The sequence below is a fragment of the Rhipicephalus sanguineus genome, chromosome 1, assembly GCF_013339695.2.
Source record: "Rhipicephalus sanguineus isolate Rsan-2018 chromosome 1, BIME_Rsan_1.4, whole genome shotgun sequence".
Taxonomy (NCBI): Eukaryota; Metazoa; Arthropoda; class Arachnida; order Ixodida; family Ixodidae; genus Rhipicephalus; species Rhipicephalus sanguineus.
The window spans coordinates 324,707,109-324,729,129 of NC_051176.1; the positions used below are offsets into that span (position 1 = coordinate 324,707,109).

Consider the following 22,021-nt stretch of genomic DNA (forward strand, 5'->3'; position numbering starts at 1 on the left):
ATGTAACCGTAATGTTCTCATGCATTGACGTTAATGCATTGTCGTGTTTGAAAATAGTTCGATATAGAGGATAATTCGATTTGTCCGAGTTGGACATATTCGGGTCTGACTGCACTACGCCCATTCACGAAGAGGAAATTAACCGAGGAGTATGGATGGGCTGGAGTTTATGAAAGCGCTGAAAAAAGCAGCGTCAGGTCGTGCTTTAGAGAAAGCCTCTCTAGAGTTGCTATTCGGGCCAAATGGTGTGCCATTAGTGGGCAAAACGTTGTGCACTGTCTTCCATCTTGTCTCCTTATGCGCAACGTTTTCTCACGTATTGAAGGAAGCTCGAGCCTCCTTTCGATGGGGGCGAAATTCAAAGAACACCCGTGCGCTTAGATTTAGTAAAGAAGCCCAGGAGGTATTGTGGAGTCTCTACCAATCACATCATGGTCGGACCATTCCGGGCATTTTTTTGTCCCTCCTTAATTCTTTACGTCACTATTAGCCAGCCCGTTTGTTTAGTCGCGCCCATCTACGCTCGGTCCACACACTGGCGTGATACTTACTGCGTAGTCGCTGCTCAGTGCGGATTCCGTTATGAAATACGTTTTATTACAAGAGCGGCGTTGCTTTTGATTCCCGGCTGCAGCGTCTTCGGATGTCGAAACAGATTTAGAGATTGCAAAACATCCTTCGCGATATCGTCCGGTAGTGGCGACGAGTTACGTAGAAAAACATAGATACACCGAATTGGAAAGCAGAACTTCAGGCCCATATCTTCGACGTCGGAATGCGAGTTAAGTTGTGAGTCTATCAGTTGTTGCGCGCTACAACATCGAAGAAGGGTGCCATTAGATTAGGCGTGCGTCACTATTCCACGTGGGCGTTCCTAACAAAGCGTCTGTGGGACCTGCACTTGGTTTGAACAAACAATACATCAGGGGCGTAGCCAAGGGGGGGGGGGGTGGTTGGGGGGGTTCAAACCCCCCCCCCCGAAATTTTTCAATTTTGCTTGCGTGTATATACACGCACACATACAAACACACGCACAAACATACCTAAACTATGGTTGACCCCCCCCCCCCCCCGAAAAAAATTTCTGGCTACGCCCCTGCAATACATGTCTAATGCGGTTCGCGTTGGAAGTTTTATAAAACACATTAAGGGGGTGCAACAACAGGAAGACGGCTTGTAGTTGTTGGTTTTCATGTAGCAGGCAAACGCTGACAAAGGTGCTGCAACGACACTCAGCCAGCAACCATATGGTATAGATTGTAAATAAACATCAGCGGTTGCCTTACACGTGCTGTGGTGCTTGTCTAACGTCATTTTTGGTCGCAGTATTCGCTAGCTGTCTTATGATTATCTAATAAACGTATGTCCTTGAAATCTGCGTAAGCACATTTCTTACATCGCGACCCCTGGCGACAGTTTGTAGATGGTGTCATTGTTGACTAGCTAGGAAATCTCACCGTGTCCTTGTTACCGTTCCTTACTGCTTGTTCGACATTTCTACTTATGAATTTACGTCTATCTTATTATTGGGTTGCGAGGTGTTGGCACTTAACCTCAGGAGTGTACTACACGATTAAACCGTTCTGATTGTAAAACCGTGCAGGTGTCTGGGCCAAGTACTACGGCAAGCTTATCGGGCGCATGGAGACACTACAGCACCGAGTGTCCGGCATCGTGTATGCGGCCAGTGAAGATAGTTTCCACCTGGTGGACTTTACGTATGATGGCAGCGGACCAGGTCAGACGGATCCACTGTCTCAGAGAAACCTGTCTTCAATAGTTTTTTGGTTGCTGAAATATGCTTCGCAAAGAATGTCTTTCTGGTGTCACGAATCAAATCGCAAAAAATTCATTGTTTAGTTGCTATGCACCTTCATTGCAGCTGTTCACTTCAGTATGCGATTTTGGTGTCCGCCACCAGGAGTGCTTAGGTTGTCTGCTACGCTCTGGTCGTCAGTAGTCTGGATAACACGAGTGCACCGCTTTGCATTTAGTGGGTAGTGCTTATCTGGTTCGCTCGCATTGTGCCCAAGGCCCCTTCAAAGAAACCGCAACATTTTCTTTCACTGCACAGCGCAAAACTAGGGGGTGGCCACTTGTGCGCTTCTTCTCGCCGACAAGAGTTCTTTGCGCCTATTTACAGTTCAAGAAGAGATGAGCAATACACATTATAAGCGGTCCGCGTGTGTACAGCAGATGTCTTGGCCTTTTTCCTCACCAGTTTTTCAGAGTTCGTCACGGGAAGTTACGGTTTGACGTCAAAAAGCGGCTGCATTTCCTGTGCACCCAGCGCACCCAGTTTTGATATCGCCTGGATCGGCGCCTTCAATTTCGATTATTAATATCTTAAATTACGCGTGATCTTAGGGTTTTCCAAAAAAATGGTGTGAAATATTGCCACGCCCTACAACTTTTCCACATAAAACTCTGCCCTAAGTTAATACTTAGAAACTTAATTGATTAGCTTTTTTTAATAATTTCAACGTAGGTTTAGGTGTAGTCAGGCATTTACGCTTTGACGTAGAGCTTATGTGCGAGAACGATAGGTGCCTGACTGTCGTAGGATTTTTACAAAAAAAATCTGTATGGTCTGAAAGAGTACTTGACAGCCCCTTGCGAAGATGAAGCCAGCGGCAGCGGCTTGACGCCTTCCTCCCGTAGCGAGTCCAAAGGGCAGCTGCTGACCTCAGTGACTGGTGGGAAGTGCCGGGTATCGTGACACTTGCGAAACAGGCATCGACGGTGACTCGTTCCGCCGGAAGCTAGCCACACGTAGCTTCGCTGTAAAAACACCATGTATAAAAAGGCAGAGGCGGGGGTGGGGAGGAACTGTGCAGTGGTACGCAAATGAAATGATAGAAATGCAATCCCTAATTAGGGCTGCTCGTGCACGGTTATCATGGGCTTCAGTTGGGCTAATGTACACTTTGGTGACTGTTTAGAGCAGCAAGTTGGAGACAATGTTTCATTCTGTTATTGCTAGCTAGAATAGCTGCGGCATATGGTGGCTAGAGAGCCCGTATTGCAGCTCCTTGGAATAACTGCTGATTTTATTCTATTCCCACTGCCTGGTGTAGTTTGGCTCTCCTTTAAACTAGTATATGAGAGTTACGTTTCTAAAAGAGCCACATCCAGGAACCAACACTGGGCTAAATTTCACGGGAACGTGAAGGACGCCTAGGTGTATTTTCCTTTAAAAATTAGGCAATTCCTGATCGTAACGTGCAATCAAGAAAGCAACATATAATAAAAAATGAGCCACATCCAGCACCTGTGAGCACCTCGTGACCAAAATAGCCGAGACCGTCTCCAATCTGTTTCACTTGTTGCTTTGCTGTGGTGCTTTCGTTCCACAATTACTTGTTCTTAGCCGAGCTGGTACTTACTGAAAGACATATTGTCGCGCAAAACTGAAATAGAAAGAATAAGAGGCACACTTTCCTACTTGTTTCTATGTTGTTTTTTTTCGAGTTATGCGCGAATGTATCACGTCCTTCTTTCGCTCCAAGACCGTATATTAGAAGTGAAAGACAGCGGAAATCAAGGTGTGGGGCGCCGACCTATTCCTTGAAGAAGAACAAGTCATCCTAATATACACCAAAATTGAAACCCCGTGTGACGTTCCACGAGGAAGCGGGTATTGTCACCGAACATCTGCGGGGCGGACACAGTACCACGACTGCCACCCGACGGTGGCTATTGTCCGTGTTTGCATGCCCTGTCGTTTTAGAACAAATATTTCGCTGTCAGAAGTCCTTTAAAACCAGCTAAGAAAAAGAAGCAGAGCTGAAGCATTTTTTGGAGGCCTCCAAGAGAAGCCAAGAACAAAGAACGCTGCCGATCGTCCAGAAGGTTGCGCCCGTGGCCACTCGCTCTACAAGTGTAGTCGTCGACATTGCGCCCATGCAGCGAATGACGGCGCCGGCAAAAGCACAAGGATGATGTGTATTTTTTTTCGCGAAGTATTGCTACGTCGTTCATTCGCTGTCATTTAGATCTAATTTGCATAGCCGATTCAAGCCCAAATAAAATGTTTCAATCTGTAAGAGCTAAATCCAAATTTTACTCCTGAATGCCGACGATAGTAGGCAATATGCATTTTAAATGCAGTATAGACTTGAGGTATTTTGAGCACATTGGCAAAAAATTGCTGGACGAGGCTCAATCATATTGTTAGTAGGAAACAATCGGGTTTTTCTCATTACCGCTTCAAGTAAACTACTTTAAAAGAAGAAAAACGCCTGATATAATGTCAGCACTTTGAGCGTAGCATCACTGCCCCTCGATGGTCAATCGTGGAAAGCCTAGTATTTCGAAGCATTTTTTGGCGCACGAACTTAATCGTGGACATTTTTATGTCACAGTTAGGATCAGAGCTTTTGAAATCGTCTGTGCTAAACAGCTGGCGTTATCTCTGCTACATAGACGACGTATTTATTACATAGGCACATTGCATATGTGCACAAAACAGATTCATTGAGCATTTTAACAACTTTCACCCTAGTATTAAGTGCACCATGCACCATTCTTCCAGCGAAGTTAACACATGACAGCAGCCATTGAAAAAGGAAAATTAAGAATAATATTTCAAGCAAACTGTTCAACGCAAACTAAACACGCACCAAAGGACACAACTTCTAAATGGCTTGTTCTAACGACAGAGGCGCTTTTCAAGCACATTCCGAGACCGGTGATCAAAGTGTGCATGTGTCACCATAATTTTAAATCCGGTGCCCATAATAATCATGCTCACTCTTCATGCTTAGTCAAGACATATAAGCTAAACTACGCTAAGATCGAGCTAGTTAAGACCGTACTAATTAAGGTCATTGTAATTACGGCTTTGCTAACACCGGCGGGGGGGGGGGCGAATTAGGACCCTGATAACTGAAGTCGCGTTATTAGGGAATACCAGTTTACGGCTGTGTAATAATTAGTTTAGGACCTCGCTGCTTATTTCACTGCTAATTAGCATCCTTCTAAGTAATAATATGATAATTAGGGCTTGCTTATTAGCAAGGTCTTCATTAACATGACGCTAACTAGCAAGATCTTAATTAGCATGATCTTAATTCGAAGTTGTCAATAGCATGGTCCTAATAAGCAAGATCCTAATTAGCATGACTCTAAATAACAAGATCCTAATAAGTAGAACCTCACTAGTAAGGTCCTAATTATATGACCGTAATTAGGAAGGTCTACAATAGCCAGGCTTTATTTAGAATGGTCCTAATTAGCGATATTGTGACATGTCTTGGCTTGACTAACCGTGAAGACTGACCATGAAGAAGAGGACGAAAAGTGCCAGAGCGCGCGCCGGCCTGTGATGATGAGAGTTTCTTGTCAACTCCGGATGGCATAACGGAAAGCTTAACAGTACCGCTGTAAAAGTGTTGATACGCACGTAGTTTAATCAGCGTGTGTAATCAAATCCCATCCATCTCAAGCGTGACCACTTGACCTTTTGTTTATAACTTGATGGTAGCGCTCAAAAAAAAAAAGGATGATAGAAAGGAAAGGGTGATAGCGGTGCTCGAAAGAAGGGGGGGTGGTGTCCGCTCCCCGGGAAAGCCTAGCAGACGACAGCTGCCCAGGACTGCTCATAGCGCGCATGCGCGTATTCTGGTTCATTTCACCGCTGCGCTCCATTGTACGGCGCTTGTCAACTTGGCGGTCGTCGTTCCCGCGTTCAGGTTAAAAAAAATGGGCGACTTTACATAGCACCCACAGAGGCACGTAGGCTCATTCCGTTCTATAAGCCTCGTGCGCGGCTGTTTCAAATCGGACATGCAGTGCCACTGCGGCGGCTGCTGGCAAAATGTCCCTGTTCCCTCCGCAGAGCCGCGCTTGGCCGCAGCAGGTTGGCAGTGGCCCTTAGAAGCGCAAGCGTTTGTACGCACGCGGCGAAAAAAGTCGACTTCTATCTGCTCTTGCGATTTCGCATGTCATAACAGCTACAAGAACACAGCCGGAAAGCTGCCGAAGATGCAATTTTATCATTTTCCAAGGAAGTCGTACGAGGTTCATCGGCGAAAATGTTGGGACGCAGCCGTTCGGCGCGCCCGATAAGCAAACGCGTCCTGTCTTTGCACGGTTGCTTTCACTTGCTATCCAAGTCAATGGCGTTAACAGGGAGATTCAAACCCCTTCCCCCCTCCCTCCGATTTTTTTAAAATTTCGCATGCGTATGTATACACGCACACATACAAACGCACGGACGAACACACATAAAGTATGGTTGAACCCCCAGCGAAGAAAAAAATTCTGGCTGTGCTACAGTTCCAGGTAATACTGACACATTGTTGGTTCCCTTGTTCCTTTTAATAATGTTAGCCCGAACGGAGACTTGTGGCAACCATTGCAACGCAAAACAGTCCTCTGCAGTGCCCACTATGTCGGCTGTGCACGACTGTCGGGCTTAGGGGCCTCAGTATCGGCTTTAAAATCGGAAGACCTAGACGGAAAACACAGTTGCTCATGTTCAAAAATACAATTTAGCAAAGTGTTCGACGCACTAACAGCGTTAGAAAACTAAAATACGGGCACTTCGTGCGGTCTTTATTTTTTATCGTTCCTAATATGTCATTTCAACTATCCCAGCTTTCTGCTAACCTGCTAACCTGCACCTGTCATACCGACGCGCGTGGCTGCCAATAAAATCTATTTTCTATCGTATAAACTGAAGTAACGTAGAGTACTGGGTGAGTTGGTATAGATTCATGTCAAATTGAAGCGCGAGAAAAATAGGATAGAGTAAAGAACAGGATAGCGCCTGTCCTGTGTGTTCTTTACTGTGTCCTGTTTTCCTCGCGCTTCACTTCGACATGTTTCTATCGTATGCCAAGAAAAAAAGTTTACTCGCTTCTAAACGCGGGACATCGCCAGAGCGTCCATCAGAAGCACGGCCTTCCGAAAGCAAACCCAGGGACAGGAAAGGACCCAGGAAAGGGCGGAGCGTCACGGCGTTCTGTCCAAGTGGGCGCGGCCAGCGGTTACAATGACCTCCCATTAGGGGGTCCTGTGAGTAACTCCTCAGGATCCAATAAAGTTCATTGTCTGTCTGCCTGTCGCTTTTAAACGCACGTCGTACTCCACGCTCTTTATTTGTGCGACGCATTTTCTGAATATTTCCGACGGACCGACGGCACTGTGCAGTTCTTATCTCACGCAGTAAATGTGATTCGCGGCATACAAGTCGCCACGCAGAAGCGAACAACTTCCTTTGAAGTATTCCTGAACGATTGTTATTCGTCCGTAGCCGCAAAAAGCAAACGGGGCTCGTTTTGCGTTGCGATTTTCACGCATCGACGTTCACCGCACAAAACTGCGAGCTACGCGCCGGGAAGGGAACAGGGACAAAATGCGGGAAGTGACCGCATTGGCGCTGCGCACTAGGAGAGCGTAAAGTCCCTGGATATTCTTGGGAAAGTATCGTCTTTCTTTTAACCGAGCCGCCACGCCGAGCGCCCTCCTCTCCCGCATTCCACCTCCTCGCTTCACGGGCCGTCGCCCGGGAAACGCGCGCGTTATCAGCGTGACATAGCATTCTTGATAGGGAAGTGGCGCAAGCCGGGTTATAGGGCCGGCGCCTGCACGGTGGCCGTTTGGTAGAGGATATAGATAAGATCTGGACACTTGGGAGAGGAGGGTTGGACACTTTGGAGAGGATATGGAGGAGAGTGTCGCTACTTTCTATATATTAAGGGACTTTAGGAGAGCGTAGGGAGCCTACATGTGCGTGTCTCCGTCTTTTAGGGTGATTACAAGTTAGAACATGGTTGCCTACCACCGGCTTTGGCGGCCACCAAACTTGACGGCCCGCCATCTTGGTACCCAGCCTTCGCTCGTTTGCATTGAAGGTAGCGCGGGATCAGAGGGCTTCAACAAAAATGGGGTCGTTTGTTCATATAGCAAGTTTGGAAAGCTGTAGGGTTGTTTTCTGAAGTTAGCCGCCGTTTTCTAGAACAGAAAGAACGTATTCGCGAGTAAACAAAAAAAGTGCAGTCCATATGAATTATACTAGCGAAGAAACATTCAACAGTGTTATTTGTTCACAGTTATTCTATTTGCATTACGTCTATTTAATTTAGGCACCGAAGCAATACCTGAGATTATATTTGTTTACACACAGCGCTCACACGTTAAAACCCTAGTCTGAATAATATATAAATATAAGCAAAATAAAAATGCCCGGATCATTTGGTCACGATGTTCGCGCACCAAAATGCCCGAACCGCACAAATAGAAGTGATTCTCTACGCACTTTTTGGGCTAGTTGGTTATATGCTTCTTTTTTAACTTTTGCGTACGGATCTATTGATACTGTTGCTTTCGAAAATAAACGATCAGTTGAAAGTTAGCGCTTGTCCTGTTGTCTCTTCCTCGTCCGTGTGTGTTAACGCTATGCCCCATTCGGAACCCTACGCACGCTGCGTTGTAATGCAGGGCACGCTTTCTGCGCACAGTTGGGAACATATATAGTTCCAAGGACCGGTATCGCCATACACACACATTACCAAATGTCAACTGCAGGTCAAATTAAAGCGCAACGTGTTTTCGAAAAGTGTGGTAACGCTGCTGAAAACTGCGGAGCTAGCCTGCGCTAACGATTCGCAATCGGCGACGTTCACCTGTTGCGTGTCGGCACGCAACAAAATCAACGTTAAACTGGCAAAGCGCTCGGAGCAGGTGCATTAAACACACGCTTAAGAGCTGTGTGTGATACAACGAGTACTCACCTCACAAGTAGTAGTGGGCTGCCAGCAATCTCGCTTCACTTGAGCAATCCAACGTTTCCGACGGTTAGGGCAAGTCGGGAAGCGGAACATTCTTGCACCAAAATGCAGCGGTTTGTGCATTGGGCCACGCAGCAGCCTGGCATTTTCACTCCATTGTTGTAGCAGATGCAATTAGCGCGAGGATGGTGTCATAGCAGAAGCTAGAATTAGAGCGGTGGGATCAAACGCAGCGCATACCGCAACTTGCACACCCGCGCTGTTGCTGATCGCGTTAATCGCCGGGCAGATTCCAAGGGCTGACGTATCGGCCCCCCAAAACCCACTACGAAAGTACGGACAGTTTAGGCGTAAGTCCTCTTAGTGCGCCAGCGAACGCCGGTTGTGGTCCAAAGACCGAGTCAGAGGCAAGAGTTGATAACACAAACAAAATATATTCTCAGTTAAGGCAATACAAACATCACACAAACATGCACACTCGGTTGGTATCAATTACAACTCGTATAACTAAGATGGTGTTTAAAACAATGGGAATAGAACAAACAGATCGCGCTACAAATGATCTCATGCATTACAAACTATTCAAGAACACATATAGTCTTATATATTCAAGTGTACAGTCCATTAATCCTTGGAACTTCTCTCCAGGAAACACTCGCGCGCATTCCAGGGCTGGTCGTCGTTGTACCCTCCGTCGTCGGCCCGTTACATGTCTTCTCGGCGGCACTCTACAACACTGTTCACTGCTCCCTCGGTGTCATCACTCGATTCTTCAAGATCGACGGACGGCACTACATCATAAAACACGTTTTCTTTGACCGACCGAACCACTCTCACTTGAACAACATAGCGACATAGCTCCTTCTCTGACTGGCTCACAAACTCATTGGCCCTCCGTCGCCGCACCTGGGTTCGCGATCGCGAAGCTTCGAGCTAGGAAAGAGTGACATCCTTCTCGCGCCTTCGTCTGGCCGCGGCGTCCCTCGGTATTTCATCATTTCTGCTTTCGTGATCCTTGCTGGAGTTTTGATGCGAGCATGCTGGTTGACGGCGGCCGTCTTAAGGGGGTGATGGAGAGCGCTTTCGTGCTTTTCTTTCGACGCTTTCGCTGCCTTTTCATACTTGTTTATTTTTCTTCGTTGCGCGCGTTCGTTGAGGGAACTGTTGGAGCGGTGATTTCATGCTGTCGTCTGAAAGCGGAGGCGTGCGCTGCTCGTTTGTGACACGCGCCGAAGTGCAGTCGGTGTGGTGCAGCACGGCGGAGAGGGAACGAGTCCGGGGGCGCCGTTGGGGACCAACATGGCGCTCTCGTCACCCCGTTGCTATGGAAACCTGGATGGGCAACACTGTGTTTTGGCGGGCGGCGGCAAGTGGTGGGACAAAGGCTTCACCACGCTAAAAGACGGAGCACACAAGTAGGCTCCCTAGGAGAGCGGTAGCGCCATCGACAGAGCGCACGAGGGCTATTATAACGCAAAACGTCACCGCAGATGCAGACAAACTCCAAAACAGCAACCAGAAACGAGGGTAAAAGCGTGCACGGCGGTGGCCCGGGCAATGCGCGCCGTCGATATCGTATTATCTACAGCTCTTGACCTTCATGTCGAGACGTGTCCAATTCAAGCGAATGCCGCGTACATGTTTGAAGGACCGTATTGAATCTGCGCCTCAAACTATAGTCTTTAATAAAGAAAAGCCATTATATTTATTTAGTATACCGAAGTGTTCTCCACACGGAATAACTTTTTTTTAGGGGCGAAGCTCCTTAGGGTCGAGTCATGTCTCTCCCTCGTTGTGACACGCTAGTACTGGAAGCGCTCGCTCTCGGCGCGTGCTCGGCGCGTGCTCTGGTTGGCGAAGAAGACCAAGAAGAAATTGAAATTGAAATTGAAATGAACTTTATTTCCAACACAAAACGTTGGGGGTTCCCCAGGCAAAAAAGCTGTTGAAAAACAGCTTGAAGGGACCTGGGGGACCGTACAGGCAGCAGCGAATAAAAATGGTAACTAATACAACTAGGTATAACCAATACAACTTGATACAAACTTATACAACTAATACAACTTGATAAGATTTAATAGCGTCGTTACACAGGGAAAAATAAACATAAGAAGATACAACAAAATTCACAGATACAGCTAAATGAATGTTACAGGGAAATGCACAAGAAAATTAAAATGCACCCATATAACTAGGAAAATTGCACATACCGAAAATGCAAACGTTGGAACATATAAAAAATGCAATGCATGAACAATGGTGCTGTGACAATAACTGAGATTATGTTGTAACGGCTGTACAGTCGTTTAATAGGAAAAGTCTTGCTTGTTTTTTAAGTCTATGGGGTGGGATATCAAAATTTATTTGTGAAGATACACGATTTATTAGTGCAGGTATCTGATAAGTGAGGGCTGACCTTCCATAATTCGTACGTGTTCTTGGTATTGGTGTCTGTGTATTACGTAGTGAATACCGTCCTGATGTTGCATGTGACATGTCTGTCAGATCATGTTTCTGTATGTGCAGGAGGAGTTTATAGTCGTATAATTTGCTTGCTTTAAGCAAATTATACTTAAGAAATAAAGGATTTGTTGGTAAGTCTTTTGGTTCACCAAAATAGTTCTCGAATAGTCTGAGCACTTTCTTTTGCAATGCTTCCAGTTTTTTGTAATTTGTAGTTGTCGTGGTACCCTAAACAAGTGTGCAATAAGATAAGCGGGAGTAGAAATGCGCGTAATATATCGCCTTTTTTAGATGTAAAGGAATTAAATCGGATAGTTTAAATATTATACCAACGGCTCTGCTTAGCTCTGAAGTGAGTTTGTTGATGTGTGTATTCCATGACATGCTTTCTTCAAACCATACGCCTAAAAATTTCTGACATTTTACGCGCTCTAAGACGGTGCCCTGATACGTTAGCGTAAGCTCAATGTCACAGGGCTTTTTAACGGGCTTAAAGAGGACGTAATTAGATTTCTTTTTATTTAGGGATAATTTATTTGCGTGAAGCCAACCATCCAACTGAACAAGATATTCGTTTATCGCTTTCTGAAGCTGAGTAAGTGTGTGCGCTGAAAAAAAGACGTTGGTGTCGTCAGCGTGCATTACTAACTTGGGAGAGTTAGGAATATTAAATAAGTCGTTAACATACAATATAAATAACAAGGGTCCCAGAATCGACCCCTGGGGCACTCCTTGTTTTATCGTGGTTGTAGGGGAGGTAACATCACCAATTTTGACACACTGCTTTCTACAAGAAAGATAATTCTTTAAAAGCTCTAAGGCGACGCCGCGAATGCCATAATCATTAAGTTTCAGTAGCAAAATGTCGTGATCAACGCAATCGAACGCTTTCCTTAGATCAATGAAAAGACCTACACTGTAGAGTTTGTTTTTAATGTCATGTAGTATTTTATCCTTCACATGTAAGAGAGCTAGCTCAGTGGTTTTCTTTTTCTGGAAACCATACTGTGCATCGTTTATAATTTGGTGCTTATTTATGAAATTAACAAGACGAGTGTTGACATTTTCAAATACTTTAGATAACACGGGTAGCACCGAAATGGGTCTGTAATTACTTATATCACCAACAGCACCTCCCTTATATATTGGGCATATGCGAGCAAGCTTCAGATCTAAGGGGAAGATTCCAGTTTCAAGCATTCTGTTAATAATGTGTGTTAATGGTGAAGGTATAAGAGCCGCAACGTATTTAATGGGTAAGGCACTTAACTCATCAATTCCTGCCGAAACATTGTTTCTAATTTTTTCCAATAATTTTTCTACCTCTTGTGGACTTGTAGGAAATAAACTAATTGAGTGTAGCAACCTTTCGCGTTTATGCGTAGTAACATGACAGGTTTCAGAACTGAGATTTGTTTGAAATTTGCCCACATTCGTAAAGTATTCGTTCGTTTCTGTGAGTGCTTCCAATTCCGTTTTGCCATTGGCAAAAGCGGCAATGTTAATACGACGTTTTACTTTCGAGTTGTTTGATAAATTATTTACTTCGTTCCACAGCTTTCTGGGTTCATTAAGCATACTAGCAAAAAGCGTTTGATAGTAGCAGGCCTTAGCCTTTTTCAAATCGGCATTTAACTTATTACGGTATTTTTTAAAATCGCTAAATAGATCAGCGTCACGTGTCTGTACAAATGCATGATACATTCTGTTTTTATGTTTTATTCTTTTGTACAAGCATCGACTAACCCAAGGTTTGCGAATTTTTTTCTTCCTGCGGAATGGAACAAGTGGGAAGTGTCGGTCATAGATAACCTTAAGTGCCTCATCAAAAAGACTATGCTTTATCAGGGTCTTTTTCTGCGTAAACGAAGTTCCACTGTGTGGTTTCCAGCGCATGATAAAATTCGTTAAGCTGACCCGAGTTCATTCTACGATAACACGGCTTTTCGTTGGTGTCGCGTCTGTCACTGTCAAGCGGCAAAAATGTCGAGATACGCAGGTGATCGCTTACACCAAGTGATAATATACCACTGGTGCAAGTTTGACTGGGGGCGTTTGTTATACTTACATCGAGCAAAGTGGCACTGTGGGTGGTAAGACGAGTAGGTTGTGTGATGACATTGGAACAAGCAAACGAGTCTAGAATAGCTTTCAGCTGCTCACAAGATGCATCCCCACTGAGCATGCCAACATTTACATCACCCATGATAAGGAATGGATTACGCATCACATAGAGTTTGCGCCAGAAGCTTTTCTATAAAAGTAAAAAATTCAGGCTTATACCCAGTGGGAGGTCGGTAAACAGCTGCAACTATTACATTTTGCACACACATTGTAAGACACTCTATATGAGGCATCATACAGGTCAAGTCGTCGATAACGTCATGTTTGAGGGTATCTTTAACATACATACTGATCCCGCCACCCCGATTTGAAGAACAAACAATGCCATTATGAACATAACTCGCGAACTGTGGTGGGCTATCTTTCGGAGTCAGCCAAGATTCCGTAAAATACAAAACATGAAATTTACTCTCAAAACAATTGAGGAACAGGCTTATGTCATCCGTTTTGTTTCTAATGCTGCGAGCATTTAGATGAAATGCAGCAAACTGCTCAGACAACGCTTTGAAGATGCGCAAGAGATTATCTTGGTCATAATCTTGGCAATCTGAAACATTGGCCATCCTGGGGTAGCTAAAACAGCCCATGTTCTCAGAGTTAATTACTAATGCATCTTATTTATATCTTCCCGACAACAGATTCCAAGTCTCTCCGATTTTCTCGCGAAGATTTTCCCTCCTTGCGTCCAGACGAATCGCCAGCCAACTTCCCGTTTCGTTGCCACCGCGGCACCAAGCAACTGTTTACCCTGACGCGTTAAGTTTTCGTTTACAAAGATTGGTGCTGAGGTCTTGAGACCAATTTTTCTAGCCGATGGCCTCACTTTTCTAGCTTTCATGAGAACGGCATTTCGCTTGTCGCGTCGCACAAAACGTACGACAATGCTCCTAGTTCCTTCCTTAGATACGCCCATCCTATGACAGGTGTCAATATCAGATTCCGTGACCGGTTCCTGGATTGCGGCACACAACTTTTTCACAATCTCAAATGGCTCTCCTTCATTTGGCGCACCTTTAATTTCAAGGTTGTTAGCACGGGTGTTTTGTTTGAGCTCTTCCACTTTTATTTGTAGCTGTCGATTTTCTGTCACTAGTTTCTCGTTAGCTTTCCGTGTTATTACTAGTTCCTCGCGCAAAGCCTTGAGTTCTTGCGAGAGGAAATTGACATTGTCACAAGTCTCACTACAGTGATCAAAGCTCTGTTTGAAACCACGGAGCTCGGCCCGAATTTCTCTCTTAAAATCCTCAAGCACTTTGTTAATATCCTTCGTCATGTCAGGAAACACAAACACACAATAGTTTGGCAGCAGTGCAAAAGTAAAAAACTCTTATAGTTCTAACACAAGTGGAACAATGCTCACCTGCGTGAAAAAAATATACAGTATCAGGCGATGTGAAGTCGATGCGTACTGCCGCCAAACTGAAGATCACCCGGAGGATGGTCGGTTTATATATGCAGGGTCAGGAAACCGCGGGACATGCGCAGGAGTAGTGTGGATTGCTTGCACCACCAACAGCTGATGTGGCCGGCAACCAACGGATCCGATCCTTTTCCCGCTTCAGAAGGCAATTTTCGCAGTGCACACTTTTAACAGGCTGCGTGAAAAAATATACAGTATCAGGCGATGTGAAGTCGATGCGCACTGCCGCCAAACTGAAGATCACCCGGAGGACGGTCGGTTTATATATGCAGGGTCAGGAAACCGCGGGGCATGCGCAGGAGTAGTGTGGATTGCTTGCACCACCAACAGCTGATGTGGCCGGCAACCAACGGATCCGATCCTTTTCCCGCTTCAGAAGGCAGTTTTCGCTGTGCACACTTCAAACAGGCTGCGTGAAAAAATATACAGTATCAGGCGATGTGAAGTCGATGCGCACTGCCGCCAAACTGAAGATCACCCGGAGGACGGTCGGTTTATATATGCAGGGTCAGGAAACCGCGGGGCATGCGCAGGAGTAGTGTGGATTGCTTGCACCACCAACAGCTGATGTGGCCGGCAACCAACGGATCCGATCCTTTTCCCGCTTCAGAAGGCAATTTTCGCAGTGCACACTTTTAACAGGCTGCGTGAAAAAATATACAGTATCAGGCGATGTGAAGTCGATGCGCACTGCCGCCAAACTGAAGATCACCCGGAGGACGGTCGGTTTATATATGCAGGGTCAGGAAACCGCGGGGCATGCGCAGGAGTAGTGTGGATTGCTTGCACCACCAACAGCTGATGTGGCCGGCAACCAACGGATCCGATCCTTTTCCCGCTTCAGAAGGCAGTTTTCGCTGTGCACACTTCAAACAGGCTGCGTGAAAAAATATACAGTATCAGGCGATGTGAAGTCGATGCGCACTGCCGCCAAACTGAAGATCACCCGGAGGATGGTCGGTTTATATATGCAGGGTCAGGAAACCGCGGGACATGCGCAGGAGTAGTGTGGATTGCTTGCACCACCAACAGCTGATGTGGCCGGCAACCAACGGATCTGATCCTTTTCCCGCTTCAGAAGGCAGTTTTCGCTGTGCACACTTCAAACAGGCTGCGTGAAAAAATATACAGTATCAGGCGATGTGAAGTCGATGCGCACTGCCGCCAAACTGAAGATCACCCGGAGGATGGTCGGTTTATATATGCAGGGTCAGGAAACCGCGGCACATGCGCAGGAGTAGTGTGGATTGCTTGCACCACCAACAGCTGATGTAGCCGGCAACCAACGGATCCGATCCTTTTCCCGCTTCACAAGGCAGTTTTCGCTGTGCACACTTCAAACAGGCTGCGTGAAAAAATATACAGTATCAGGCGATGTGAAGTCGATGCGCACTGCCGCCAAACTGAAGATCACCCGGAGGATGGTCGGTTTATATATGCAGGGTCAGGAAACCGCGGGACATGCGCGGGAGTAGTGTGGATTGCTTGCACCACCAACAGCTGATGTGGCCGGCAACCAACGGATCCGATCCTTTTCCCGCTTCACAAGGCAGTTTTCGCTGTGCACACTTCAAACAGGCTGCGTGAAAAAATATACAGTATCAGGCGATGTGAAGTCGATGCGCACTGCCGGCAACGGGAAAGCTCGCTCGCCTTCGTTCGAGATAAACGAGGCGGTGCAAAATGGCGATGATGTGGACTCTACGTGGATCCCCATTGAACCTCGAGCGGCTACGTTAACCTTAGATCGCAAGACGGGCGCTGCGTGCAAACGAGGGCAGTTTCCATTGATTTAAGCGAGTGCGATAACCATGCACAAATCGCAAGGAGGAACCTACTCGTCCATCGTCTACGAGTATAGTCGGTAACCGCGGTGGATCTGAACCTACCAGTGACCAGTCAGAGTCACAACGGCGAACACGCTGCGATAAAACTATCAAATGGAACAGTTGTAACGACAATGTACCTGGCCCCGAATCTCCGTCGAAGCAGAGTAACTAAATACATTGATATAGCACTGCGTGATTATGATACGCAATATAAGAATGACCCTTTCATACTGACCGGTGATTTCAATGTAAATATCATGGAAGATGGCTGGTTCATACAACACATGACATCGGGATATGCTCTAAGATGCATATCGTATGATCATAAACAACCGAGAACGATCAGAGGGATTTGCATTGACCTCGTCTTCTCAAATTTCAGGTTGGATCCCATACAAGAACCTTTGGCTTTACATTTCACCGGTCATAAGGCGGTCATAATGAAAGGAAAACGCCGCCCACATCTCAACACTATATACGCAGTGTGATTAATAAACAACTTTGTATATACTGTACACACGTGTTGTCACGTCTTGGCATGATCGAGTGGGCAATGTACGGGGGGATTCACAGTTATTGATCCCCTGGAGCTTCGCCCACTCGTCATCATTCACTTCGTGGATATGCTGTGATTTTTTTTTTCATGTTTCCGCGAGTGGACGCAAGCCGCACCTTGAATATCACTGCAAATGTTATTAGGGCTTACACGAAACCGCATCTCTAAGCGACATATTGTCGCGAGAGGAAACGACAAACAGAGAACTCGAAGCGAACGACTGTTTACTTTCGGCCACAACAGCCACTAACTTCTTCGCTCTCTTCTTCCCCCACCACTAGAGCGTGGCATAACACTCTCCCCACACACAAAAAAAGAGAGAAACATCGTACGGATACCGACGCTCTGAATAACAGGGAAAGCTTAGCTAAAAAATATGTCCGTGTCTGTTGCACAGCAGAAGGGCGAGATAAAAGAAATGAGAAAGAAATGCCCAATGGTCCTGAAGGCTGGTTCCGCACCACAAAGTTCGTGACTTGCAGTCAACGGGAATGGTACGGCTTCATCCTGCAGACATAAACAACATCCGAGCAGAGTAGCCTAGTGGTGCGATGTGTCTGCTCGGACAACTTCGTAGTTGACCACACTGAGGCGATGAAGAACGTTGTAGGGTCCAAAGTAACGGCATAACAATTTCGCTGAGCGCCCTCGTTGACATATAGGGGTCCAAACCCAGACTATGTCGCCAGGCTCGTATGTTACAGTTATGTGATGGGTGTTACACCGGCGAGCATCTTGATTTTGCCGCGACAAAATGCGTGAGCGCGCTAGCTTCCGGGCTTCTTCGGCACGCTGAACAAATACGTCTGTATCCAGGGTAGTCGCGTCCGGCGGAGTTGGTTGTAGCATAATGTCAAGCATCGTGGTGACGTCGCGGCCGTGAACCAGACGAAAAGGAGCAAAGCCGGTGGTTTCCTGAAGAACAGTGTCGTAGGCAAATGTGACATATGGCACGATTTCGTCCCAATTCTTGTGATCCTCGGCGACATACATCGAAAGCATATCTGCAGTCGTTTTGTTAAGGCGTTCGGTTAACCCGTTGGTCTGCGGGTGGTACGCAGTTGCTGTTCGGTGTGTCGTACCACTCAGCCGCAGGATATCTCGGAGCAACTGTGCCGTAAATGCAGTACCACGATCTGTGATGACGACAGCGGGGGCACCGTGGCGGAGAGCGATGTTTTTCACACAAAAAAATTAGCCACATCGGAAGCAGTTGCTCGCTGAACGGCTTGGGTTTCGCAGTATCTAGTCAAGTAGTCGGTGGCGACAACAATCCAGCGGTTATCAGCTGAAGATTTCAGAAACGGGCCGAGCAAATCCATCCCGACCTGGGCAAAAGTTGCGTCAGGGGGTCGTACAGGCTGAAGCAGACCAGCTAGTTTCATTAGTGGATTTTTGCGGCGTTGGCAAGCTGTGCAAGTCTTGACGTACTGCCTGACGGTTTTTGTAAGTTTTCGCGAGTAGTATTTCTGCTTGATTCTCGCCAGAGTACGCGCGAAACCAAGATGCCCGGACGATGGTTCGTCGTGGCATGCACGCAAAATGTCGTCGCGGAGAGCAACAGGAACGACTAGCAGGTAAACAGTTTTCGTAGGATTAAAGTTGCGCTTGTAGAGGACGTCGATGCGTAGACAGAAAGATGACAAGTCACGGCCAAACTGACGTGGGGTTGTGGGCGACGTCTCTCAATGTATTCGATCAGTGGTTGCAGTTCTGAGTCGTCGCGTTGCTGCTGCGCCACTTTTAAGGATGTTAGAATAGAAAGGCAACTGAAGTCTTCATCATTGTCTTCTGTAGTGGTCTCGAAAGGTGCGCGGGAAAGACAGTCGGCGTCGGTGTGTTTCTGGCCAAACTTGTAAACTATTGTTATATCGAATTCCTGTAACCGAAGGCGCCATCTTGCGAGACGTCCCGAATGATCTTTCAGTTTCGCCAGCCATCAGAGAGAGTGGTGGCCACTGACGATTCGGAAGGGGCGTCCGTACAGGTATATGGCCTGAATTCCATAATAGCCCATACGACCGCCAGACATTCTTTTTCAGTCGTTGAGTAGTTTTTCGCCGCTGATGACAACGTGCGGCTAGCGTAGGCAATAACGCGTTCCACGCCATCTTGATATTGCACGACAATGGCTACGAGACCAAGGTTGCTAGCATCAGTGCGTACTTCTGTGTCTGCTTCTGTGTCAAAGTGACCGAGGATCGGCGGCGTTTGTAGGCGTTGTTGAAGGTCGCGGAAATCGTCCGATTGTTCTGGGCCCCAGACGAAGGCGATACCGTCCTTGACGAGTTGTTGCAGAGGTTTGGCGATTTTCGAAAAATTGGGCACAAAACGGCGGCAATACGCACAAAGGCCCAGAAAGCGGCGTACATCATGCTTTGTCTTCGGTATCGGGAGCAAAGCAACTGCTACGGCCTTTTCAGGGTCGGGTGGAACACCGCTACTGCTGACAATATCGCCAAGATATTTAAGCTCCTCCTATCCAAAGTGACACTTTTCCGGCTTCAGAGACAGGCTGGCGGTGCGAATGGCCAGAAGAAAAGCCTCAAGCCGCTCAATGTGCTGTTCAAACGTCGTGGAAAAAACGACTACCTCGTCTAAATACACTAAACACGAGTGCCACTTGAGGTCACACAAAACTGTGTCCATCATTCGTTGGAATGTGGCTGGAGCGGAGCACAGTCCAAAAGGGAGGACTTTAAATTCGTAGAGACCGTTAGGTCTTATAAACGCCGTTATTCTCTCGGTCCCGTTCGTCTACTTCATTCTGCGAATACCCGCTACGGAGATACATCGAAGAGAAGTAACAGGCGTGACGCAGGCGATCCAAGGAGTCATCGATGCGAGGAAGAGGATATGCGTCTTTGTTTCGTGATCTTGTTCAGTTTGCGGTAGTGTATACAGAATCGTAATGAACCATCTTTCTTCTTAACCAACACAACAGGTGACGCCCAAGGCCTTGTCGATAGTTGAATTACGTCGTCATCGAGCATTTGTTTGACTTGATGACGAATGGGACCCTGTTCTTTCTGCGACGCGCGGTAAGCGTGTTGGCGCACAGGTTGGACGTTGGGCTCAGTGATGATTCTGTACTTCGTTAGAGGTGTCTGCCGGACCTTCGATGTAGTGGCGAAAGAGTCACTAAAGGATGACAATAGACTGAGGAGCCTTGCCCGCTTAGGTTGTTCAAAGTGACGATTAATGTTGAGGTGATTAGTCACGTCGGCATCGCGGATTTCCTCTGTCGAGATCGTCGTAACCACAGGGAAGGCGTCAAACTCATGTAGGGTGATTCCACGTAAGATCGAACAAACGATGGCTGGTCGACCTTTTAAATTTATTTCAAAATTTTATATATTATTGCCTGATGTTTGGAAAGAAGAGATCCACAATTTGTTTTGCTGCCAAAAATTTTTTCGAAGCACAGGAAATCAATAATGACGAAGAGGTGGAGTGGAGCGCTCATCCGCTCTGCTGTTTTGACCAGCTTTCGCTATGAATTGCACAAAATATATTAAAGTTAGGTAGCTGAAATTTCTTTAACTAAATATATGCATGTTTTTGCTTCTGCTCATGTATTTTTAGTTGTTATGAGTAGTGTAGATGTTTTTATAAAAAACCTCGAGTTGGCCCAAGAAACGTTATTTTCTTTACTTTGAAGGTCTTTATCTCAAAAAAGCCTTGTAGCAGAACGACAAATATTCCGCATTACGTTCTTCGCATGCTTATCTACCAAACTGCCGAATCTTATATTTATATACCGTTTCAGTAAAGAGATATGATCGGGCTAAGTTCAAGGAAACACCGAACAATGGAAACTTCTGACGACAATTAAAAAAAACCATTTTTATATTTCTTAAGCTTCGTCCACTTAATCTCCTCTATATCTGGTTTCGCAACCATTAAAAATATGTTGCATAATGTCGTTGCACTAATAGTTACGGCCCCTCCAATAAGATCCTTAGGCAAGGATTGGCAATTCCGACTTCTTGCCCAGCAAGTGTATAAAATGCAGGCCGGATTGAATTTCTTGTTATTAAAAGGCCAGCAGGTACCGAAAAAGGTGTCACCGGCACTGAAGACGTTTTTTTTAAAATGATTTGGTCACTGCAACGGCCACGAGCGCGGGGCTACCGAGCAGGGGCGCGCGCACCCGAGATGCTCGTAGTAAGAGACAGCGCAGTGAGAGCTCGTTTTTACGTCCTCAGACCGATTGAGTTCGAAACAGCAACACCTCTCGGGTGACTTGAACGCACGCGCACTGGAGCTTCGCTATTCTATCCGCCCTCTGTTCACATCGCAGCTCGGCGCTGATAACACGGCGGAGATGGAAGCAAGATGAAAACGCTATGAGCGCTCGCTTCACGCACACTGCTGCCAGAGAAACTGCGCTGCGCCAGTTGCGATCAGTGGAAAGCATGAACGTGGTGCTCCAGTGGCAATGCAAAATATGGAATGTCAAAGGAAAGAAAAGCAAGACTATCCGTAACCGGATGCGCTTGCCTGTCTTAGATGTCGGCAGCAGACGGCCTGAACTGGCCGCGCGTTCTGTGCGTTGTTCACACTTCATTCGGCGCGGATAGTTCTTGTGCTTTGCTCTTGCTCTACTCCTCTGTGCGTTTCATGGCGAGAATGCATAGCTCTGAATGAGTGTATTGTGGAGACTACCTTTCGAAACACAAGAAGCTTAAAGGAGTACTGACACGAATTTAAAAAAAAATCGGATTGTTGCTCTAAATAAAAATACTGGTGTCGAGAAACCTAAAACGACTATTGTGGTGCCTGCGAATGCATCGTGTATATTTAATTTAGCGCCACCTTAAGCAGACACTTTCGGTTTCGATATCGAGGGGGTGGCTTCTCAATGTCGTTTCATAGCAGTGTGACGTCACGG

At 46.4% G+C, this 22,021-nt stretch overlaps 1 protein-coding gene across 1 annotated transcript in view; it reads left to right on the forward strand.

Annotated features, from left to right (window-relative positions):
- The first annotated feature begins 1,608 nt into the window (after positions 1 to 1,608).
- The window catches only part of LOC119383869 (protein Skeletor, isoforms B/C), a 302,496-nt gene continuing 282,083 nt past the window's right edge, over positions 1,609 to 22,021 (forward strand). Inside the window, exon 1 of the mRNA XM_037652144.2 lies at positions 1,609 to 1,738. Coding sequence (XP_037508072.2) covers positions 1,642 to 1,738 — 97 coding nt within the window. The 5' untranslated portion in view covers positions 1,609 to 1,641. The remainder of the gene's footprint in view (positions 1,739 to 22,021) is intronic.